Genomic DNA, 18,823 nt, shown 5'->3' with positions numbered 1-18,823 from the left:
CAGGGGTAACTCTGGCACACTGATGTGGCCCCTGGGGCAGAGAAGACTCACTGTGCATGCAGAGGTCACTGGTACAGTTGCGGGTATCCAGGTCGGCACCCCGACACTCCTCACCTCCATTCCGGGGTGCTGGGTCAGAGCACTCGCGGCTCCGCCAGTGGGTGCAGTCAAGCCCACAGGCTGACCACTTACTCCATGGACTCCAGCTCCCATCCACTAAAGAAGAGAGACACAGGCAGAGGGCAGACAGTACCATCAACTTAGGAAGCTGGCCCGGGGTAGCCTGCCTGGGTGCCCCACTAGTCATCTGGACTAGGCAGGGCAAGCTGGCCTGGACTTGGGTACAATGCCAGCATCAAGCTCTCCAATCTGCAAGACCTTGAACTGTCCAGCTAACCTTGATGACACATGCTAATGGCGGGGAGGCGCGATGATGCCAGGGGCTGCTTGGCTCTCCCCACCCAGGGAGGCTGTCCTGGTCCTGAGGTGGTAAGGGCGGTTAGTCACATGACTGCCCTTCTGGTCCCAGGCACAGGTGGATTGTGCAGCCCCAGGCTGAGCCTAGATCCTGTCTTCAGATTGCATCCTAGACCCTACATTGAGCCCAGGCCTGGGCACAGACCGAGCCCTGACTCTGACCGCACTGCACCCTGATCCCCACCTCAGACTGAGCCTGGCCCTGCGAGGCGGGCGGGTGGGATGGAGCCATGGGGGGGCAGGCTGGTGGGTGCGATGGAGCCAGGCCACGGAGATGGCGTGGTGAGGAACGATGCAGGAGGCGGTGGCCGCTGGTACCTGGGCACAGAGTGGCGCAGGCTGTTTTCTGGACATTCTGCCCCTCACAGAAGGCGCCCCCGTTGAGAGGTGCCGGGTTGGTGCAGCTCCGGCTCCGTTTCTGCCAGCCGCGCCCACAGCTGGCGCTGCAGACGGACCACTCAGTCCACGTCGACCACCCACCGTTCACTGGCCGGATAGAGAAGGACTGGGGTCAGGGAGCGGGGGCTTCCTCAGACATGCTGGTCCAAGGGATGGGGCAGGAGGGCAAAGGGCCTGTGAGCTGGGAGTGAGCGGGCCGCTGTGCTGGGGGATGCTGAGGAGGGCCAAGCCCAGGCTGCTGGACCCTGAGGCCTGGCAGCACCTTCAGATACTATTCTCTTGGCAAGTGTCAGGGCAGCCAGGCTAAACTGTAGCTCACAGAGCACCTCCAGCTGGAACCCAGCTTCTGAAGGGGCAGATCATGTGTGACCTCCCTCTGCCTGCTCTTGGGGGTCCCAGTTTATGTGACTCTACTTCCCGTTCTGGGGCCTGAGAAGCACAAGGATGACTTGTTTAGTTCCTCTGAGCCTCATCTTGCCTCTTCACCTCTTGCACTGTGCGCCCCATTCACCAGTGTCCAACACTTGTCCCCTCCCTCTGCCCAGACATACCTCTGGCCTCTTTCCTAGTCAGGACACTGTCTGGTCAGCCTGGCCCTTGCTCCATGCCTTGCCATCCTACGAATCACATATCACTTCCCTGATGGTACCTCAGTACCTCTTCCTATGACTGGGGAGCCCCAGGACCCACCATAGACAACAACAGCAGCAGAGGCACTGCGGCGTCGGGCCACGATGTTCTTGGCCACGCAGGTGTAGTTGGCAGTGTCGGCCAGGCGGGCCTGCCGCACCACTAGGCTGTGCTCCCGTGTGATGTACACATTGGGGTCAAGGGAGGGATCCACGAGGTCCTCATTTCGAAGCCACTCCACCTGGGGAGAGAAGCCATGCTGGCCTGACCAGGCGACAGAGTGACCACTGCGGAGGTGGCAGCCAGGAGCCTGGACTTCAGATGGGATAGGAGGTCTGGGGCCCCTGGGACCCTGTAGAGTGGGTCCTGCAGCCCCACTCACCTCAGCTGGGGGGATGCCTTCTGGGGGGCGACAAGGCAGTACAATGCCCTGCTCCAGTGATACTTCTTTGGCCAGTGGCTCCTGTTCAAAGTTCTTGCGCAAATCTGGAGGAAGAAAACAGTATCCTTAAATGTCTGGTTGAGCCCAACTGGCTCTTGGCCCTTGGTCCTGCAAGAACCATGATCTGTGATGGAACAAAGTACAAGTTCACAGGGGACCACGGGGAGAATTTATGTCCCCAGACATCTCCACCCATCAAGGTAAGGCTATGACCTCCAGGAAGCCTGCCATCCCCTCTCCAGGGTATACCCTCGAGGGTCCGCTCTTGTAGACTCACAGGCAATCCGGATGTAGGCCTTCTGACTTTTGGTAGTACCCGAGGAGCTCCACGCCACGCACTGGCACCAGTATTCCTCCAGCCCGAACACTTTCTCTACCTGCTGCCTCGAGACATTGATACGAACCTCCATGGTCGGCAGCCCTGCCGGTTCAAGGGTTATAGTGAGACTCCCTGTCCTAGACGGTTGACACCCTGCACCACTGACAGTAGTTTGTGGACACTGTGAGCCCCCCTCAGTCTGGAGGGGGCTCCAGCGTGACTAAAAGGGATGCTGACACATCTCCTGGACACACGGAGTATGGTTGCTAGGACTTCCGTTGTTCTACTTTGTCATCTGAGGCCTGTGTCCAGTAAGTCACTGATGGAAAATCTCTGAAGTTGGGAGCTTTGGTCAGCAGGTTTTGGCCTCTAGGAACCCCTAGAGGAAGGGTGGAGCAGACAGGCTGAGCTCTCTGTAGGCCCAGGAGGGTAGGGAAGTCTGCTAACCTCCCTGGAGGGTTAGCAGGTAGATCTGACAGGTGATAACGAAACAGCTATTATCATTACTCTGCTAGGCAGGATGGAAATAGACTCCCGGGACTCAGGCTTTCCCACACGCTAGGGTGGTATCTCACTCACGCCGCTCCCTCCCCTGGAACTGCTCCAACTCTGCTCCATGGGGTGCCCCACTCTGGATAGAGCAGCAGGTGCAGAGAACACCTGATCTGCCACAAGCACCAGGGTGGTCTGAATCCAGTGTGGTCTATGTTCTACAGACGCCTGGGGTGGCCTAAGTGTGATCATCCATCCATGGGTGTGTGTGTGTGTTACGGTATAAGAAGGCAAAGGTCAGCAAGTAAGGGTCAAGAGGGCTGGTGGCTGAAGGAGTCTGGATGTGCCTGAAGAAACCCTTCTGCCACCCCACTCAGATCCCCACCTTCTGCAGTATCCAGAACCAGGCAGTGGGTGCTTAGGGGAGGGGGACCAGTCTCTTTGACAACCCAGAATGGAGGATGCCTGGGTCTCCACGCCACTTCCCACCCCTAGTCTACAGCCAAAACCGCTGTCCCAGGAGTGAGAAAAGACTGTTTGTTTCCAATTTCTCCTCCTCCTGACCCCAATTTCCCTTGGGTCACTGGCTTATCAGAAAGAGAGAGAGAGGCCAGCCGCCAATGTGTTTCCATTGTTAACAGAGAAATTCAATTAGGGTTGCATTGCAGGAGCAGGGAGCCCAGCTGAGCCAGCCAGCCTGGGAGACTGTTTTCCTTCTTCATTTCTCTAACATGTCTCCCTGACCCCTTTCCAGACCCTCATGGAGTCTCTCCAGCTGTAGCACTGGGACCAGATGTTTCTATCGCTCGTCCTATCCCCGGGCTAGTTCTTAGAGGTGTGTGTGTGTGTGTGTGTCCACAGTCTCCTCTGGCTTCTATAACTAGTAGGCAACCAATCTCTGTTGCGGACACTTTCTCTTGCTGTTCCTACTCTCTCGGGTGTCGGGTTGGGTGGGGCTGAGAACCAAGGTGCCTTTCACCGGGCCTGGGCGCCTCAGCTATCTGTCAAGCACATGCACACTTGGGGCCTCCAAGCTGGGCTCATGGTGAAGCAGGGCCTCTTCTCCCTTCTTCTGTCTCAGGGTCAGAGATGGACCACCTCCAGAACACTCTGGCCTGTTCTGAGTGTCCTAGGGGTGGAGGGCAGGCCTACTGATGGCCCCCAAGCCCCTGACTTCCTCTACACGGAGGTTATTCACCACCTAGGGGAAGCTCAGCTTAGGAGCCACAGCACTAAGCCAAGTACTTTCTTTGTTTTTCTGTCCTCCTTCAGCCCCCTCCCCACATCTTCTTCCTGCTGCTGTGAATGGAGGGGTGGGGGGCGTTCATCCACAGTGACCTAGCTTTAGGCTGCACTTTCAGCTCCACAAGCTTTGAGGGCTGAGGGGAGGGGGACACTAGACCCTGCCCTGCCTTCCAGCAGCTCATTAAGGAGCCTGGTTCCTGGGAGCGGATCCTGACTAGGAAATATGAGCGGGTGCCAGTCTTGGAGAGGAAGCAGGGTGCCTAGACTAGGGCTGTGTATGTGTATGAATGCAGAGCGCACACATGGGAACCCGCAGTGGGGACTTGCTGAGTGCTTCTGGGAGGCGGAGGGTTATCTGGGCACTCTGAAGTCAAAGTGGGGTCCTTCTATCTGATTTTAACAAGCACCTAGTTTAACAATAAATTATACTCTGTACCAGAGGCCAGTGCTTTTACAGATTCCAGGCTTCCCCTGGCCTTCTGGATGGGAAGCAAAGGCAAAGGATGGGCATTTGTCCCTTGTGAGAGTCTCTCCTGTGCCACTGTAGCCCTTACACATGAGTGACCAGGGCTCAGGTCTGCGTGGACTGCTAACCCCTGCCACACCTGTCTGACCAGACCAGTTCAGAGTCTGGTATGTGTACTTGCAAGACACTTCTTGCCATGGCCTCTGTGCATAGTTAGGGAAAGCCTTTCTCCTGGCCTTGTGGCACTCTGATTCATAGCTGAGAGAAAATTAACTCGGGGAACTCTTATGTGCTGGCCATTGGGGGCCTGAGCCTTGAAGTTCAAGGCAGAAGAGGGACCTGGTGGTTATGTGGGGTAAGTCCCCATGATTCTGCTTCTCTGTTTATGTGGAAGGACAGACAGCACAAGCGCCAATGGGAGTATAGGGTGGGGACTGTCCATGTGTGTGCTGCCAAGGCGAAGTCAGAAAGGGCCAGGGTCTCAGGCAGACAATGCGACAGCAAGATGAGGGGGGATGGACAGGTCCACGGCAGGGCTCATGATGACATAAAGAGGTACCCTGCCTATGCAATTACAGTTTCCCCTTCAACCTGAAAAGGCCGTTAACCTCCAGTCCACAGATTAAAACACTGCTTCAGGGTTTAAGGGTGTTTCCTGCAGTTCTCATGCCCAGATAATGTGGGTTCTGGAGGTGCACCCACAGTCAGTAGGCCATCAGCACCACTAGTCTTGGGAGCTACTGCTACTATCAAGACCTTTCTTGAGCTATGCTCCCCAGCTTCCTCCTGCAGGCAGGAGTCAGCAGTTTGAGAGCTGTGAGGGCCGAATCTTTAGTACCTCGGTATGCAATGAACACTTGGGGGTTTGCAGGAAGGAAACGGCAAGCAGCAGGTATGGCTACAGTTGGATCAGTACAGAATGCAGTGCTCAGCCAGGAGTTGCTAACCTAAGGAACAGGCCAGGGGAGTAGAGAGTCCTTAGGACCTCTGCTGGGGGGCTGAGCTGGCACAGGGTAGGGAGGAATCCCACCTCTGTGAACTCTGGTGGCAGGGGATGGGTATCCTCTTTGTGGGCTAGGAGACCTGATTGGAGCCCTCTGGGGGTCCTGGGCAGGTCAGGGTCAAGGCCTCGCTCGGTCTCCTCTGTTGACCAGACTGCTTCCGGGGACTAGGTTATGCTGTCTGAATCCAGGGCTCTTCGGCTTGCATTCACAATAGAGAACACTTCTGACTGTCCTCCCAGGCCGCAGCTCTCCTCTAGAGCTCCTCCCAGAGCAGCCACCACCCATTCCCACTTCCCTGCAGCACAGGCCACACTCTGGGTCACCTTCCTGGGTCCTGATCCCAGAACTGCTTGTCTGGCTGGCTGGCACTGTGGCTCACCCTCACTCTGGTGGCCTACACATCTCAAATGGGCTGTCTCCTGGGGTGTATGCTGTATCACAGGCTGGCTGAGGCTGTGGTGGAAAGAGATGCAGGCCTAAGCCAGAAGGCTCCATGTGTGTTAGTGGCCATTAGTATCAGTTCTGTTCGTGTTAGTATGGCTGCCTCTGTGGCCCTGCTTTTGGGGAGTACTGGAAGCCAGTGCAGGGCTCTCGACCCACCTGTCACCTGAGACCGGGGCTGGCAAGGGGCGAGCTGCTGTCCTACAGGAGGGTAAGTACTTCTTGGTCTTGCCTGCTGCTCTTAGAGCCCCTCCACCCGTCAGCTGAGTCCCCTTGGGTCTGCTTCTGTCGGCCCCCATCCTGTGTCACCCACGGTTCTGGTCACGTCACTCTGCGGTCTGAAGTGCCATAGGTCAGTGGCATTCCTTGGGTTCTCTTGTGTGCATGGCTGGCCTTTGTTTGGGCTATGTCCTTGGTCAGGGTATTTTCACCTCTTCTCTCTCTGGCCATTTCCGAGTTCTCCATCACTTAGCCTCCCCAGAGGAGCATGCCTCAACTCTGCTCTCCTCTTACTAAGAAGTCAGCTACTGCCTGCCTTTCTTGGGGGACTGTGTCTCCAGCAGAGGGACTGTGAAATGACACAAGCGTGCTTGAACAGAGCAAAAAACAACCAGAGAATGCATTCTTATCGTGTGGCGCCTACTCAGTTCTACCCCGTTTCTTTGCAGGCGCCTCTGGACAGGCTTCCCTGATTTTGTTAATTGCTGGAAGACCCTGGGGAATTTCAGTGGATGAATGTGTGTGTGTGTGGGGGGGGGGCTTCCCTCTTACGTCCCAAGCTAATGGTCAGGTGATGTCCCAGAGAAGACCTTTGTATATTCACAGAGTGCCAGGTGTGGGGGTTCTGCCTTCCCTGGTGATCTAGAAAGGAACTAGCCAGGAGGCGGCTGCACCTGGTCCTGCAGCTTGCAGGTACTCACAGACCCTCAGGGCCAGCTGCTGTCTTCCAGTGACCACAGCTGCCTTCCATCCAGGGACCACATCCAGGACTCACCGCTGCTGCCGTCAGTGCTGCGCTCAATCACGTGATCCACCTGGCGTACCCACTCCCCATTGCACTTGAAGAAGATCTGGGTGGCAGGCACAGCCTTACACACCAGCAGCACGGGCTTATTCTTCACAATGTACACGTCCTCGGGCTCCACCAGGAAGTGGGGAAGCAGATCTGGGCTGCCACCAGGCACTGGACTGGCCACTGTGGCACTCTGCTGGGCACCTGTGGGAGGAGGACGGGAAGAGGTAAGTCTGGCCTTTCTGAGACCGGCCGAGGCAGCTGGCATAGCAAAAGCCCGGCTTTGGGTGGGACCAAGGGAATAACTAAATGCAGGCTGAGCCACTGACAACATTTCCTAGCCTGTGTCCTTATCTGCAAGTCAGCGAAAGAAAGGACCCATGACCTTCTGAAGACGAGGGTCTCCCAGCGTGGCTAAGGCAGGTATCAGCACTCAGGGAGCCTTGGACATAAGACAGCAGTGAAAACTCCATATTCTCCTAGGATAAGTTTTGGGATTTGGCCCTGCATGCCCGTGTCCCAGCAGGTCTAGGTGAAAGTGGAGGGCCCTGGCAAGTCAGATAGGTGCCATTAAAGTACCAGGTGAGTGGAGAGAGGCAGGGGAATGTACCCAGGATGGAATTTTGTACGGTAACAAGGGGGTGGACTGGGGGAAAGGGTTGGTGAGGATAATGGGGGGCATGTTAGGGTGGATGCCGGAAGAGTCTTCCTGGAAGTTCCAGGCCCTGAGCCGCTTCCCATCCACTCCAGGAGACCTGAATATGGGTTTCCTTCTAATTTTAACTCAAACCTACCACCAGCCCACAGGTCATTTGTTACTAATTACACGGGTAATTGGCTCTGAGGCATGGGTGGAGGTAAACTCCCCAGAGCAGTCTGAGCTGTCTGTCTACCAGCAGGACCCCGCCCCAAAGGGTGGGGTGCCGATCACTGAGCGGCCCCGCTGGCCTGACCAGCTCTCTCAAAGTTGCAGTAACTTCCCACCAACACACACATCAATGGGGCCTCCAGGCACAGAAAGCGGGGTCACTCCCAGGAAGTGTGTTCTGTTCCCCGGTACGGGTGACCTTGGGAAGTTAGGTGAAGTCACTGGCTTTGCATCTGTGAGATGGGGTCACTCCAGTGGTTCGTGGGGGTTCTGCCTAAAGAGGCAGGCTGCTCTGAACAGCCTCCTCAGGAAGGTGGAGGCTGTCAGCACGGTCCTCTGCCCCCCCCTCCAGACCTCATTCCTTCTTTTAAGTCTCCCTTGCCGCTGCCTCCCTGGCCCCTCGGCTGCAAACCTGTTCTTCCCCGCTCCCCCCCCCATTCCTACGGCACTGTAATAAAGGCAAGAACACAGGCAGGCAGGGAAAATGGAGTTGCCCTTCCCAGAAGACCCTCTGTCGAGCCTGTTCGGTCCCGGAACGTGGAAGATTAGGACAGATGGGGGAGAATCCAGACCTTATGCTACCAGATGTGAGACCCCAGCAGAAGTCCCTTCCCTAGAACCCCAGCTCTGACCCTGCCCTCAGGAGGACCACCCTCTGACCCACTCAATCTCAATCTCTCTCTCTCTCTCTCTCTCTCTCTCTCTCTCTCTCTCTCTCTCTCTCTCTCTCTCTCCCTCCCTCCCTCTGTGTGTGTGATGGTGGGCGGTGCTGGAGACTGAGCACATGCTCCACCCTTAAGCTCCACCCACAGCCTTCAAGCTCAGGGAATGCTTGAAGTCTGAGTCTGGCTCACTGGTGCATTTTAAGGCGCATGCAGACCCCTGAGGTCTGGAGAGCAAAGGTGCAGGGGGGGGGGAGACGACTGGGGGCTCAGGAGGCAGCTCTAGATCGTGGGTGTATGTAAGTGAGTGCTGGCAGACATGCTAGCCTCTCAAGACATGAGATTGGACAAGCCACAGCATCTCAGTAGCCCCAGAACTGCACACATGAACAGCCAAGCTAGCCTCAAGGCAGGGCCCTGTGGAGCCACCACAGGTCTTCAGGGCAGGTCTGGGTCGGCTTCTGCAGACCTCCCCTTAACTGGCGGAGGCTCAGCATCATAGCTGGGGCCTGTCTCTTTGATCAGAGCTGGATGGGCATGGGTCCCTGGTGGGGTGTGAGGCAGGGAGTGGGCGCTCAAGTCTCCCGCCTCTCTATCGATCAGCGCGACAAGCCCTACTCACGTCAGCCGCCTGCTGAACCCAGCACAATCCCTCATGTCTGCATTTAACTGCTAATGAAAAATAAATGTACTGTGACCAATAAGGGACATAGCTCACTTCTCCAGGGCCTCCGTCACGCCACTCTGGTGTGGTCTCCCTCCCCCTTCTGGGGTGAGGGTATTTATCAGGAGGCCCCAGGGGTCCCTTCCAGGCTGTAGCCCTGTCCTCTGTCAAGGACACTTATGGGTGAGTGGTGTATTTGGGCCAAGTCCTCTAGGGACAGCAGGGTGCTGTCTGGGTGCTCAGAACTGGCTTCTCTCTTGGTAGCCCCCATGGTGGGCATCTGCACACTACCCCTGCCCATATGTTCCTGAGAGTTCTCATACCTGAACTACACTGCACGTAGCATGGACAGCCTTAGCCGCCTCCTGCCACGGTGTGGGCCAACTTTCTCTATAACCCCTGCCATCAAGGACAGGACCCAGCACTGCAAACTCAGACCCAAATGACCTAGGACCCTGCTATGAAGCACTTGACTTCTCTAGTTGGTTCAGACATCCCATTCCCTGCTGCCTCAGTGGGCCTGCTGGTTCTGCTTCCACTGTTTGCCTGTTTGAAGGGGTGTCTGAAGATGGGGGCAAGACCCTTGAACATTCCATTCTGGCATCTGTCACCCCTCCCATTTGGTTACAGAGAGGCCTACTCTCTTCCCACCTCGCACGCCCATCTTAGCCTGCAGACTATACATCCTGCCCTCTGCACTGGAGCCTACCCTCACTGCCATGGCAGCTCTCACCACAGGAGACACAGGTGGGTGGTCAAAACTTCTGTCCTCCCCAGCCAGTCCCCCAGTCCTGGTCCCTGCTGTCTGTCTCAAAGCTACTTAGGATAGGTATTCACAGTGCAGACTGGGGATGGATACCTATTGCTGTCACCCCCAGAGATGCTGAGGGCCAAACACGGGGCACACTTTGACTGCAGGAGGCTCCTGGAGCTGCATGGGAGGGGACAAGTGTGGGGCTCGCTGCCACATCTGGAAGCCTGCTCCGCCCACCCGCAGGATGAGAACCAGTACCCTTCTAGGGCTGCTGTGAGGAGGCTGTGGTCACCAGGGACTGCTGGCCAGGTACGTGGGATGGTTTAGCCCTGAAGTGAGGAGTCGTCCCTGCTTCTCTCTCGAGAGTTTGGCTGCTCACTTTGTCAGAAGCTGGCACTCCTGACCATGCTGCACCCAGCAAGACAGGAGCAACAGCCTAGCAGTCCCCTTCACCATGTCTACTTGGGGATGAGGGGTGAGCATGCATGTCTACATGCATGTGCAAGTGTGTGTACATGAAGAGACAGGCTGGGGGCCAGAGGGTGGTAGCTACAAACAGGAAGAAAACTAGATGAACCCCTACGGCCAGTGGCACAAAGAGACAAGAGAGTCCTGGGTAAGGGAACCTGCTACCTCTTCTGTGATGGGAAATGAACACTTATTTGGCACACCCAGAGGCCATTCCGGGCTTGGACCCTGCAGAGGCAGGCAAGCAGCCCTCTCCGAGAGGCTTGGGAAAACAAAACCCAGTTCAAGCACTGCCCATACCGACAGGAGTGTGGGAGAAGGGAGAGGTGATACTTCAGATGGGGTAGCAGGGACCCAGAGGGAAGCAGGCTCAGGAGGGGATTTTGAGCCATGGCCAGGTTAAAGAGCGCTTAGGTTTAAAAGGGTATAGTAAGGGTACAGGAAGTAACTGGGCTTTCTTGAGACCAGCATGGTCAGAGCAGGACTGGGGGCGTGTGTATGTGGGTGTGTGTCACAAAATTGCAGAGGAAGAAGAAATAGAGGACTTTAAGACCCAGGAGGAACTTGGGGTTTCACATGCAAAGACAGTACCTTGGGGGAGGGTCTTGGGGGAGGGTAGGCATGGATGTGTACAGCAGGTGCCTGGCCCATTCAGTCCCCCTGGGATGTATCAGTGAAGTAGCCTGCTCGTCGGGGGTCTCAGGTCCACACTGTCACGGGGATTAGTTTAACTATCAACGTTCCACAATTGAGAAGCTCCTGGGAGATAGTATTGATGAGGGATCTTCTAGATAAGGTTGTCTGTGGACACGTCTGTGGGGGGACTGTCTAGATAAGGGTGTCTCTGGGGACTGTCTAGATAAGGGTGTCTGTGGACACGTCTGTGGGCACTGTCTGGGGACTGTCTAGATAAGGGTGTCTGTGGACACGTCTGTGGGCACTGTCTAGATAAGGGTGTCTGTGAGCACTGTCTGGGGACACGTCTGTGGGGGAGGATGCACCCCACCGAGGGCAGGGCATCCCGGACTGTATGAGAGCAGAGAAAGCTGGCTGAGCATTCTTGTATTCTTCTCTGCTCTTGACTGATGTCACGTGATCAGTTGTTTCAAACTCCCGCCACCTTGATTTCCCCACAATAATGGACTGTCACCTGGAGCTGCGAGCTAAAGGGAAGATGCTTTTCGTTTTGATATTTTTATCACAGCAGAGATGAAGTCAGGACAGTCACCCACCTGAGCATCTGCTCCATCCCATGAGCCTCCTTCCAGGATACAGGCTCCACATAGAACTGTGGTGGGTTTGACTGTGTGCAGCCTCTCTTCAGACCACGACTCCCACGGGCAGGAGCCCAGGTCTGGCTTAGATGGCTGTAAAATGTTTACTGAATGACTGAATGACCCCAATTCTCCCTAAAAATTAAAAGCTGTGCAAGGTAGCCCCTCCTTCTTGGTCTACAAGAAGACCCAGAGAGCGGGCAGAGAAGCCTACCGGCAGCTGCAGGTCCCCAGGGTCCCTCACTGCAGGATACTCTGTTCTACTCAGGTACGTTGGACATGTCTCTGTGTGAAGCTGAGCTTGACTTTCCTCACTGCTGTGGGGAAGATAAGAGCTTCCTGTGTATCTCAGAGGCCCAGGGTGGGTGTGAACATGCTTTCAAATGTTTTATTTTTAAAAGTACCACGAAAATATGAGGTGCGATTAATCAAAGCTATTAGTGAGGTTGCATTTACTAAGTAAGGCTTCATCCCAGTCAGCAGGGTAGGAGGGGTGGGGGCAGGATGTCACCTGGCCTCCCACAGCTGCAGCCAGAAGAGAGCTCTTTCACCAGCACAGCCAGCACCCTGCTACCTCTTCCTACCACCCGCTCCTTCCATCCTCCCAGCACCCCTGGGTGAGGTGAGCACAGCCAGAGCCAGGGGCAGGATGGCCAGCCCTGCCCCTTGGCAAAAACATAGACTAGGTCTGAAGTGGGGGCTGTTCCCCAGCCCTGTGTGTTGTGTCCCCCAACTGCTTTGAGCTGGGGGAGGAGCTCCCAAAGGCTTGTTCATAGGTGATGGCTCTTCACAGGTCTCTCTGGCCTGGGTGTCTCAGCTCCCCAGGAAATGTGGATGCCCAGGAAGGCAGGCAGCGAGAACTGCTTCAGGAAAATGTTGCCTTTGGTCTGGGGCTTGAGCTTCCCCTCTGGCCTCACCCCGGGGACTCCCTCTACATCAGGTGGCATCTTGACAACTTGGAATCCCTCAAGGGCTTTAGCACATCCTGTTCCAGGCTCTGCCTCCGTCCAACATTCTGGCTGACAACACCTGTTTTTCTTCCAAGAAAGCCAACACTCAGCAAGCCACGTGGCTGACCCTACTCCACCCTGCCTGGCTCCTGGTCCTACAGATCCCCCTTTGCAGAGATGGGAGTCCGAGACCTTGGCTGGGATGAGGGACAGGTTCAGAGCTCTGGGTGGCCCTGGAGTCACTCTGTTGCATGCCGTGTCTGCCAGAGCAAGGCCAAACACAAGGTGAGGTCTGAAGCAGTAAACTGGAGATGGCAGAAGGCCAGACAAGTGGACGTCTCAGCAGCCACTGAGGCCTGGAATTCCACCAGGTAAGGCTGGGTTTCCAGCCAAGGTGGCCAGTTCTTTCCTTAGCTGAAGCCACCTGAAGTCAGGACCCTTTGCTCCACTGAGCTGTTTGCACATTTCCTATCTTCTGGAGGCTTCTGCTCCACCTGTAATGCCTGCTCAAACTTCCCTTCTTGCCAGAAGTTTTCCTGACCCCAGACAGTGCCGACCACACTCCTCTGAGCCCAGAGACAACAACCATATAGCCAGTTTTAGGTATGTCAATGCCTCAAAGCCAGTGACAGGAGTGTTTTTACCTCCTACCTATCTCCAGAGCCAAACCAGTGTCCGACACATAGCAAGCGCCCAGAGAGGGTTTGCTCAATGAATGCTGAACTCATTACCTGGGAAAGGACCAGCACCCAGAAACAAAGGGCAGGAAGTAGAAAGCGCAAACTCTCTCTGTTCCCTTCCAATCAATCAGCAAATCAAGCAGTTCACTGGGAAGAGAAATGGCTTCCTCAGAAAACAGAAGTGAGCTCTGGGAAGGCAGAGACCTTCCTGTAGGGGGAGTAGTCTCCAGACCATGAGCCACTGGGCACGGCAGAGGAGTGCAGAGGGGTACAGGAGCGAGGGGGGGGCTGCAGACATGCAGGGTTGGGATTCCTCTAGGCTTGAAACAGCTCCAAGACTTATTTTAATTATTGTTTTTTTTTAAAAATTCCATAATGGGAAGTTTGCCTACAGAGGCCTAATATAGAAGGATACATACATTCTGGGAGGAAGGGAGGAGAGGTGAGAGGGAGCCGGGAGAGAGAAAGCACAGGCAGAAGGGCAGGAGAGGGAGGTAGCAAGTCTCCTACCCCTGCAGACCACAAGTCCCCTACACCTGCAGATTGCAGGTCTGGGAAGGGGGGCACGTGGGGTTCCAGGCGGCAACTCAGAGCACTTGTCTGAAAGCGAAGACAGGGTTCCAGAAATGCTCCCTAGAAACCTAGCAGCCCTTGGCACTGCCCACCAACTGCTTCAGTCTGGCTGCAGCCTAGAAAGAGCCACATCTCCCCATCTGTGAAAGGATGCGCAGTGGTGACCCCACAGGAGGAGGCAGGGTCAGAGCAGTGACCCCCTTGGTCATCTGTCTCTTCATTTGTAGCTCCTAGCCACCCAGGACTCCCTGGGGGACAGGTTGACACCCAGGCTGTGGTGACAGCGGTGGTCCCTTCCATTTAGGATCATGTACAAGGAAGGGACGGGAGTGGGAGAGACCCCACAGTGTCTTGGAAGGTATGGCTGTTCCCGACCTGCTCTCAGACACATGCGTGCACACACTCTGGTTTCCATGGTAATATGTGCATGGAAGGTGTCATAGAAGCAGAAGCCACCATTCCAGGATTGGAAGAAAGTCACCCTCGTCCCCAGTGGGTTCCAGGGGCTTGGACACAAGGAGAGCCACAACCATGGTGAAGACAAGCAGGCAGACTGCATGCCAAGGAGGAGTGTGGCCTTATGGACTAGCTCCAAGGATGGTGGCCGGACACCCTGCCCTGGCTGCTGCAGACCAGGCATGCTGGAGCTGCACTGCAATCCTAACTGCCTCCTGTTGCACAGAAGAGAAATGCACGTGACACCAGCCACATCCCCCGCAAGTATGGTAGTTACAACATGGGCATTTCCTCAGCCTGGCTCTGCCAGAACCACCACCTCACCCTCCTCACCCGTCTCTCGAACTCACCAAACTTACTCCACCACTGGGCCTTTGCACATGCCCTGTGTCCCTCTTCCGAGAGCTGCCCCTCTCAGACCCTCAGCCTTAGCTCTAGTGTCACCTCCTCTGGGAGTCCCCATGGCCACACTGTATCTGCTCCCCAATCTACTCTGCAGGTACCTGCCACAACCTGAGGTCCCCTGCTCTTTCTCGAACTGAGGCACACAGCAGCATCCACTCAGCACCCACCGGGGGCCTGGCAAGGAGTACAGTGTCCCGTGTTCAGGTGTGCTGACGAACTAACCAGGTGTTCCAACTCTATCCAGCACCCCCCCCCCTTGAGTGACATGGCTGTCATCACTAGGAACCCACCAGCAAAGGGAACCTGAAAGCTCTGGAGGAGCTGTGATGGGACAGACCCTTGGGCCCTACTCAGGACCCCCGGCCCCTGCCAAGGGGCCTTGCCTCCAGGCCTGAGAAATAGTTAATAAAACTGAGGTCTAAATAAGCATTTGATTAACAAACGATAAAATAGCTATTGTGTCCCTGAATTAAGCTGTAATTGTGGTTGATAATTGGCTGGTTAGAATTTAATAAGCTACAATTAAATAGAATGGAATCCGGGGTAATTATGTGGTCACAGAGCCCGGGGAGAAGGGGGGAGAAGGGAAAGAGGAAGGAGACTTTTTCCTGCTTTGACTTTGCCGGTGGCATGCGGCTGTGGGCCTTCTCCTAGTTTTCATGGAGGTGGAGGTGGTGAGGGCACGCGTGCCTGTGGACAGTGTGTCCTCCTCCACCCGCCACCTGGCAATGGCGGGCCCAGGTCCCTCATCACTACTCAGTGCAAGGCGGCCCATGAGTCTTGCCAGGGCGATGGCAGCTTCAGCTGAAGGAGACATAAAAGAACTGGCTGGCATGGTTCCCTGCAGGGCAGGAGGCCAGGAGGGTGCTGGGAACATCAGAGAGGAGGGAGGCAGGCTGGAGAAGAGGGAGTCCTCTTGTCTGTCTAGTGACTGCTCAGGACCAGAGAGGGAGAGCCACCCATTCAAGGTCACACAGCCAGCAGCTGAAGAGTGAGGGCATCCTCACACTGCCTATGGATTAGGGGCAACTCTACTGGCCTCCCGGCTGGAGGGTGTCCACCTCCTGTCAGCACCCAAGTACCCCCCTACCTTTAATTCACAAGCTAAGAAAGGATGTGAGTAGTTCCACATCCCAGAGTGGCCATCCCACCGCAGCCAGGTGTGGCCCTTGGCAAACACACAGGGTTGATGGATGGCCACTGCCTATGTGGCTGTTTATGACCCCATCGGCGTCTTTACAATGCTGCTGGCAGTTAATTTAATTAAATACCCCATCCTGGATGTGATGGTGTTTCATATCTCACGGGCTTAACGGAGCTCGGCCAGAGCGGCTCTGGGGCTGGGCTGGGACTGAAGGCTGCAGACACAAGGTGGGTCACAGTCATCAGCCCAGGGATCCTGTGCAACCCTCCAGGATGGCAGTCACCCTGCATCCAGAAGTTGTGACCACAGCGTGCTGCCTTCTCATTTCAACCCTCAAGGAGTCCAGGAGGCAAAAACCTATCATTTTCATTCCGCAACTTACAGGTGAAGAAACTCACGTCCAGGCTAGTGAAGCACCGATTCCTACCTGGCAGGCAAGGGGCTCCCTGGGGCAGGAGTGGTCAGCAAATCTTGTATGTGGAGCACGGCTAGGCTCAGGTCTTGCCCCAGGGAGCGGTCTAGTCACCATGGCAGGAAATCCTGGTACAGCCCCCAGAACCACGTCTGCTGTGTATGACCCACCCTCTAACACCCATGAGCCCACCGTCCGCCTGAGCCATGCCCACGCCAGACCATGGACCACCTCATGGGACCACATCTCCAGCTCACTGGCGCTCCAGTAATCAGAAGTTAAATCCTGGACCCCACTCTTAATATAGGAAGCGGTCCGCGGAAACCCAGACATTATGGTGGGCCAAGCTCCTACCCATGGCTTCTCAACTGGCTCCCCAGCTCCTGTCATGGAGCACAGTCTAAGACAGCCCAGGAACTCCTGAGTCTTAACTTCCCCAGGACTTCCTGTCAGCTCAGTCACCAGCTCCCAAGGCACCTCAAGAGAATCCAGGACTCTGCCCACCTGCTGGTCTCGCCCCATCTGCCTTTAAGCCTCTCTCCTGCCTACTTCTCCACTGCTGCCAGGCCACCCAGCCGACCTCATCTTCTCCCCCTTACCTCAGCTATAACCCCAGGGCTGCAACCTCACAGGCCAGAGACCCGCTCCTCCCACTCCTGTGCCATCTGGTGCAGGCCCAGCCTCTGCAAGCCCTCCACCCTACAGGGCACACATGCTTCCAGCCCCACGAATTCCCAAGTCACATGACCTCCTGTGGGCCATCCCTCCTGGGTATAAGAGGCTTGTTCTTGGACCGTTCATGGGCGGTCAGAGGCCAGCTTGCAGGCGGTGGCCTCCTCCCTCAGACTGCGCACCTGTACTGGCTGGTTTTTGTGCGTCAATTTGACATGAGCTAGAATCATCAGAGAGAAAGGACCCTCGGTTGAGGAAATGCCTCCATGAGATCCAGCTATAAAGCATTTTCTCAATTAGTGATCAATGGGGGAGTGCCCAGTCCACGGTGGGTGGTGCCATCCCTGGGCTAGTGGTCCTGGGTTCTATAAGAAAGCAGCGTGAGCAGCCAGTAAGCAGCTCCCATCCATGGCCTCTGCATAAGCTCCTGCCTCCAAGTTCCGGCCCTGCTTGAGTTCCTGCCCTGATTTCCTTCAGTGATGAACAGCAATGTGGAAGTGGAAGTCAAATAAACCCTTTCCTCCCCAACTTGCTTTTTGGTCATGGTGTTTCACTGCAGCAATAGAAACTCTAACTAAGGAGCCGGGCAGTGGTGGCGCACGCCTTTAATCCCAGCACATAGGAGGCAGAGGCAGCTGGAGCTCTGTGAGTTCGAGGCCAGCCTGGTCTACAGAGCTAGTGCCAGGACAGGCTCCAGAACTAAGACACACCCAGATCCCTGCCACCCCTTCTCTGCAGTGTCCTGCTGGGGGCTGGAGTTTGGAGGTCAGTGACAGCAGTTTCCTTTCGGCTCCGATCCTGGCCTGGCCACTTTGGACCTGGGTGGCCCAGCACTCGGCTGGAGAGACAGAGTGAGGGGTGCTGTGCCCACCCTGGGGTCAGCTCAATCCAGCAATGGCCACCACTCAGGCAGGCTGGCTGAGACATTGGAAAGCAACACTGGTGTAGAGCCTCCCACAGTAGAACGCTGATGACTGATTTAAATATTTTAGATATTGTGTTGGCCAAACAAGCTGGCAGGCCAAAGCCCGAGGAGACAATGCCCAAGGTCTCTCAGCTTTACAAATTAGGGTCACACCAGGGCAAGGGGAAGTCCCCTCCCTGACCGTGAGCCTGTGTCACACACCCTGGCTCTGTAATCACTCCAGTGCTGTTTCTTTCTCCTGGCCAGCACTCACCCTCCTGCCTGAACCTACTTTCCCAGCCTTCAGTGGATGCCCTGAGGCCAGGCAACTGCCATCCACAGGTGCCTGTGGCTTCAGTGTGATCAACTGGTGCCTACCTTTACCTGAGGCCTGAGACATTGTCTCCTCTAGAGGCCGAGGAACCTCAAGAGCCAAGTGATGCTCTGTCTGGGAAAGGAAGAGGCAGGGAGCGGCCTGGGCTGGCTGACTTTCAGTCTGTGCTTCAGACTGCAGCCAAGGAAGGAGCAAAGGCTGCTGCAGACAAGTAGAGGCAGTGGGAGCTGGGGACCCCGAGAGGAGGGAAGGAGCCCAGGCCTGGCTCCAGTCTTCGAGCTGGGAAGAGGCTGTCTGGCCATGGCCATCACACCCCTGACAATATAGTAATGAGCCCTCACCCCATTTTAATTATCTGCTGTCCAAATAATTACCAGCTTGTTTATTTCACTTAACGGCAGCCGTACTTTTTCTCCCAATATTGATTTCCATGTTTTCCTGGTTGGTTCATTATCTTTCCTAGCATTTAATAGGCTCCTGAGGTCTTGGGAGAAGAACATGGAGCTGGAGGAAACAGAGAGAAGAAGCTCAAGGGAGCATGGAGGAAGAAGAGAAGTGGGCCAACCCTTACTATGCAACCTGAGGTTAGCCACTGCCCCTCTCTGGGCCTGAGATCCCAGAACCCTCATTCCTGCCACACCCTCTCGTCTTGATGCAGTCAGGGTGGAATCCCCCC

The 18,823-nt window shown here is 55.7% G+C and overlaps 1 protein-coding gene across 2 annotated transcripts in view; it reads right to left on the bottom strand.

Moving 5' to 3' along the window:
• The window catches only part of Unc5a (unc-5 netrin receptor A), a 56,263-nt gene that overhangs the window by 8,358 nt on the left and 29,082 nt on the right, over positions 1-18,823 (bottom strand). Inside the window, exons 2-7 of one of the 2 annotated variants that reach the window (XM_005355224.2) lie at positions 6,910-7,131; positions 2,226-2,369; positions 1,889-1,992; positions 1,567-1,747; positions 796-963; positions 52-216 (exon numbers count right to left, since the gene is read on the bottom strand). In XM_005355224.2, coding sequence (XP_005355281.1) covers positions 52-216; positions 796-963; positions 1,567-1,747; positions 1,889-1,992; positions 2,226-2,369; positions 6,910-7,131 — 984 coding nt within the window. The remainder of the gene's footprint in view (positions 1-51; positions 217-795; positions 964-1,566; positions 1,748-1,888; positions 1,993-2,225; positions 2,370-6,909; positions 7,132-18,823) is intronic. The other variant, XM_005355225.2, reaches the window with a different exon arrangement.

This window comes from Microtus ochrogaster, chromosome 16 (genome assembly GCF_000317375.1).
Source record: "Microtus ochrogaster isolate Prairie Vole_2 chromosome 16, MicOch1.0, whole genome shotgun sequence".
NCBI lineage: Eukaryota > Metazoa > Chordata > Mammalia > Rodentia > Cricetidae > Microtus > Microtus ochrogaster.
The sequence above is the reverse complement of the archived record's forward strand: the minus strand, read 5'-3'. Positions and strand labels throughout refer to the sequence as shown.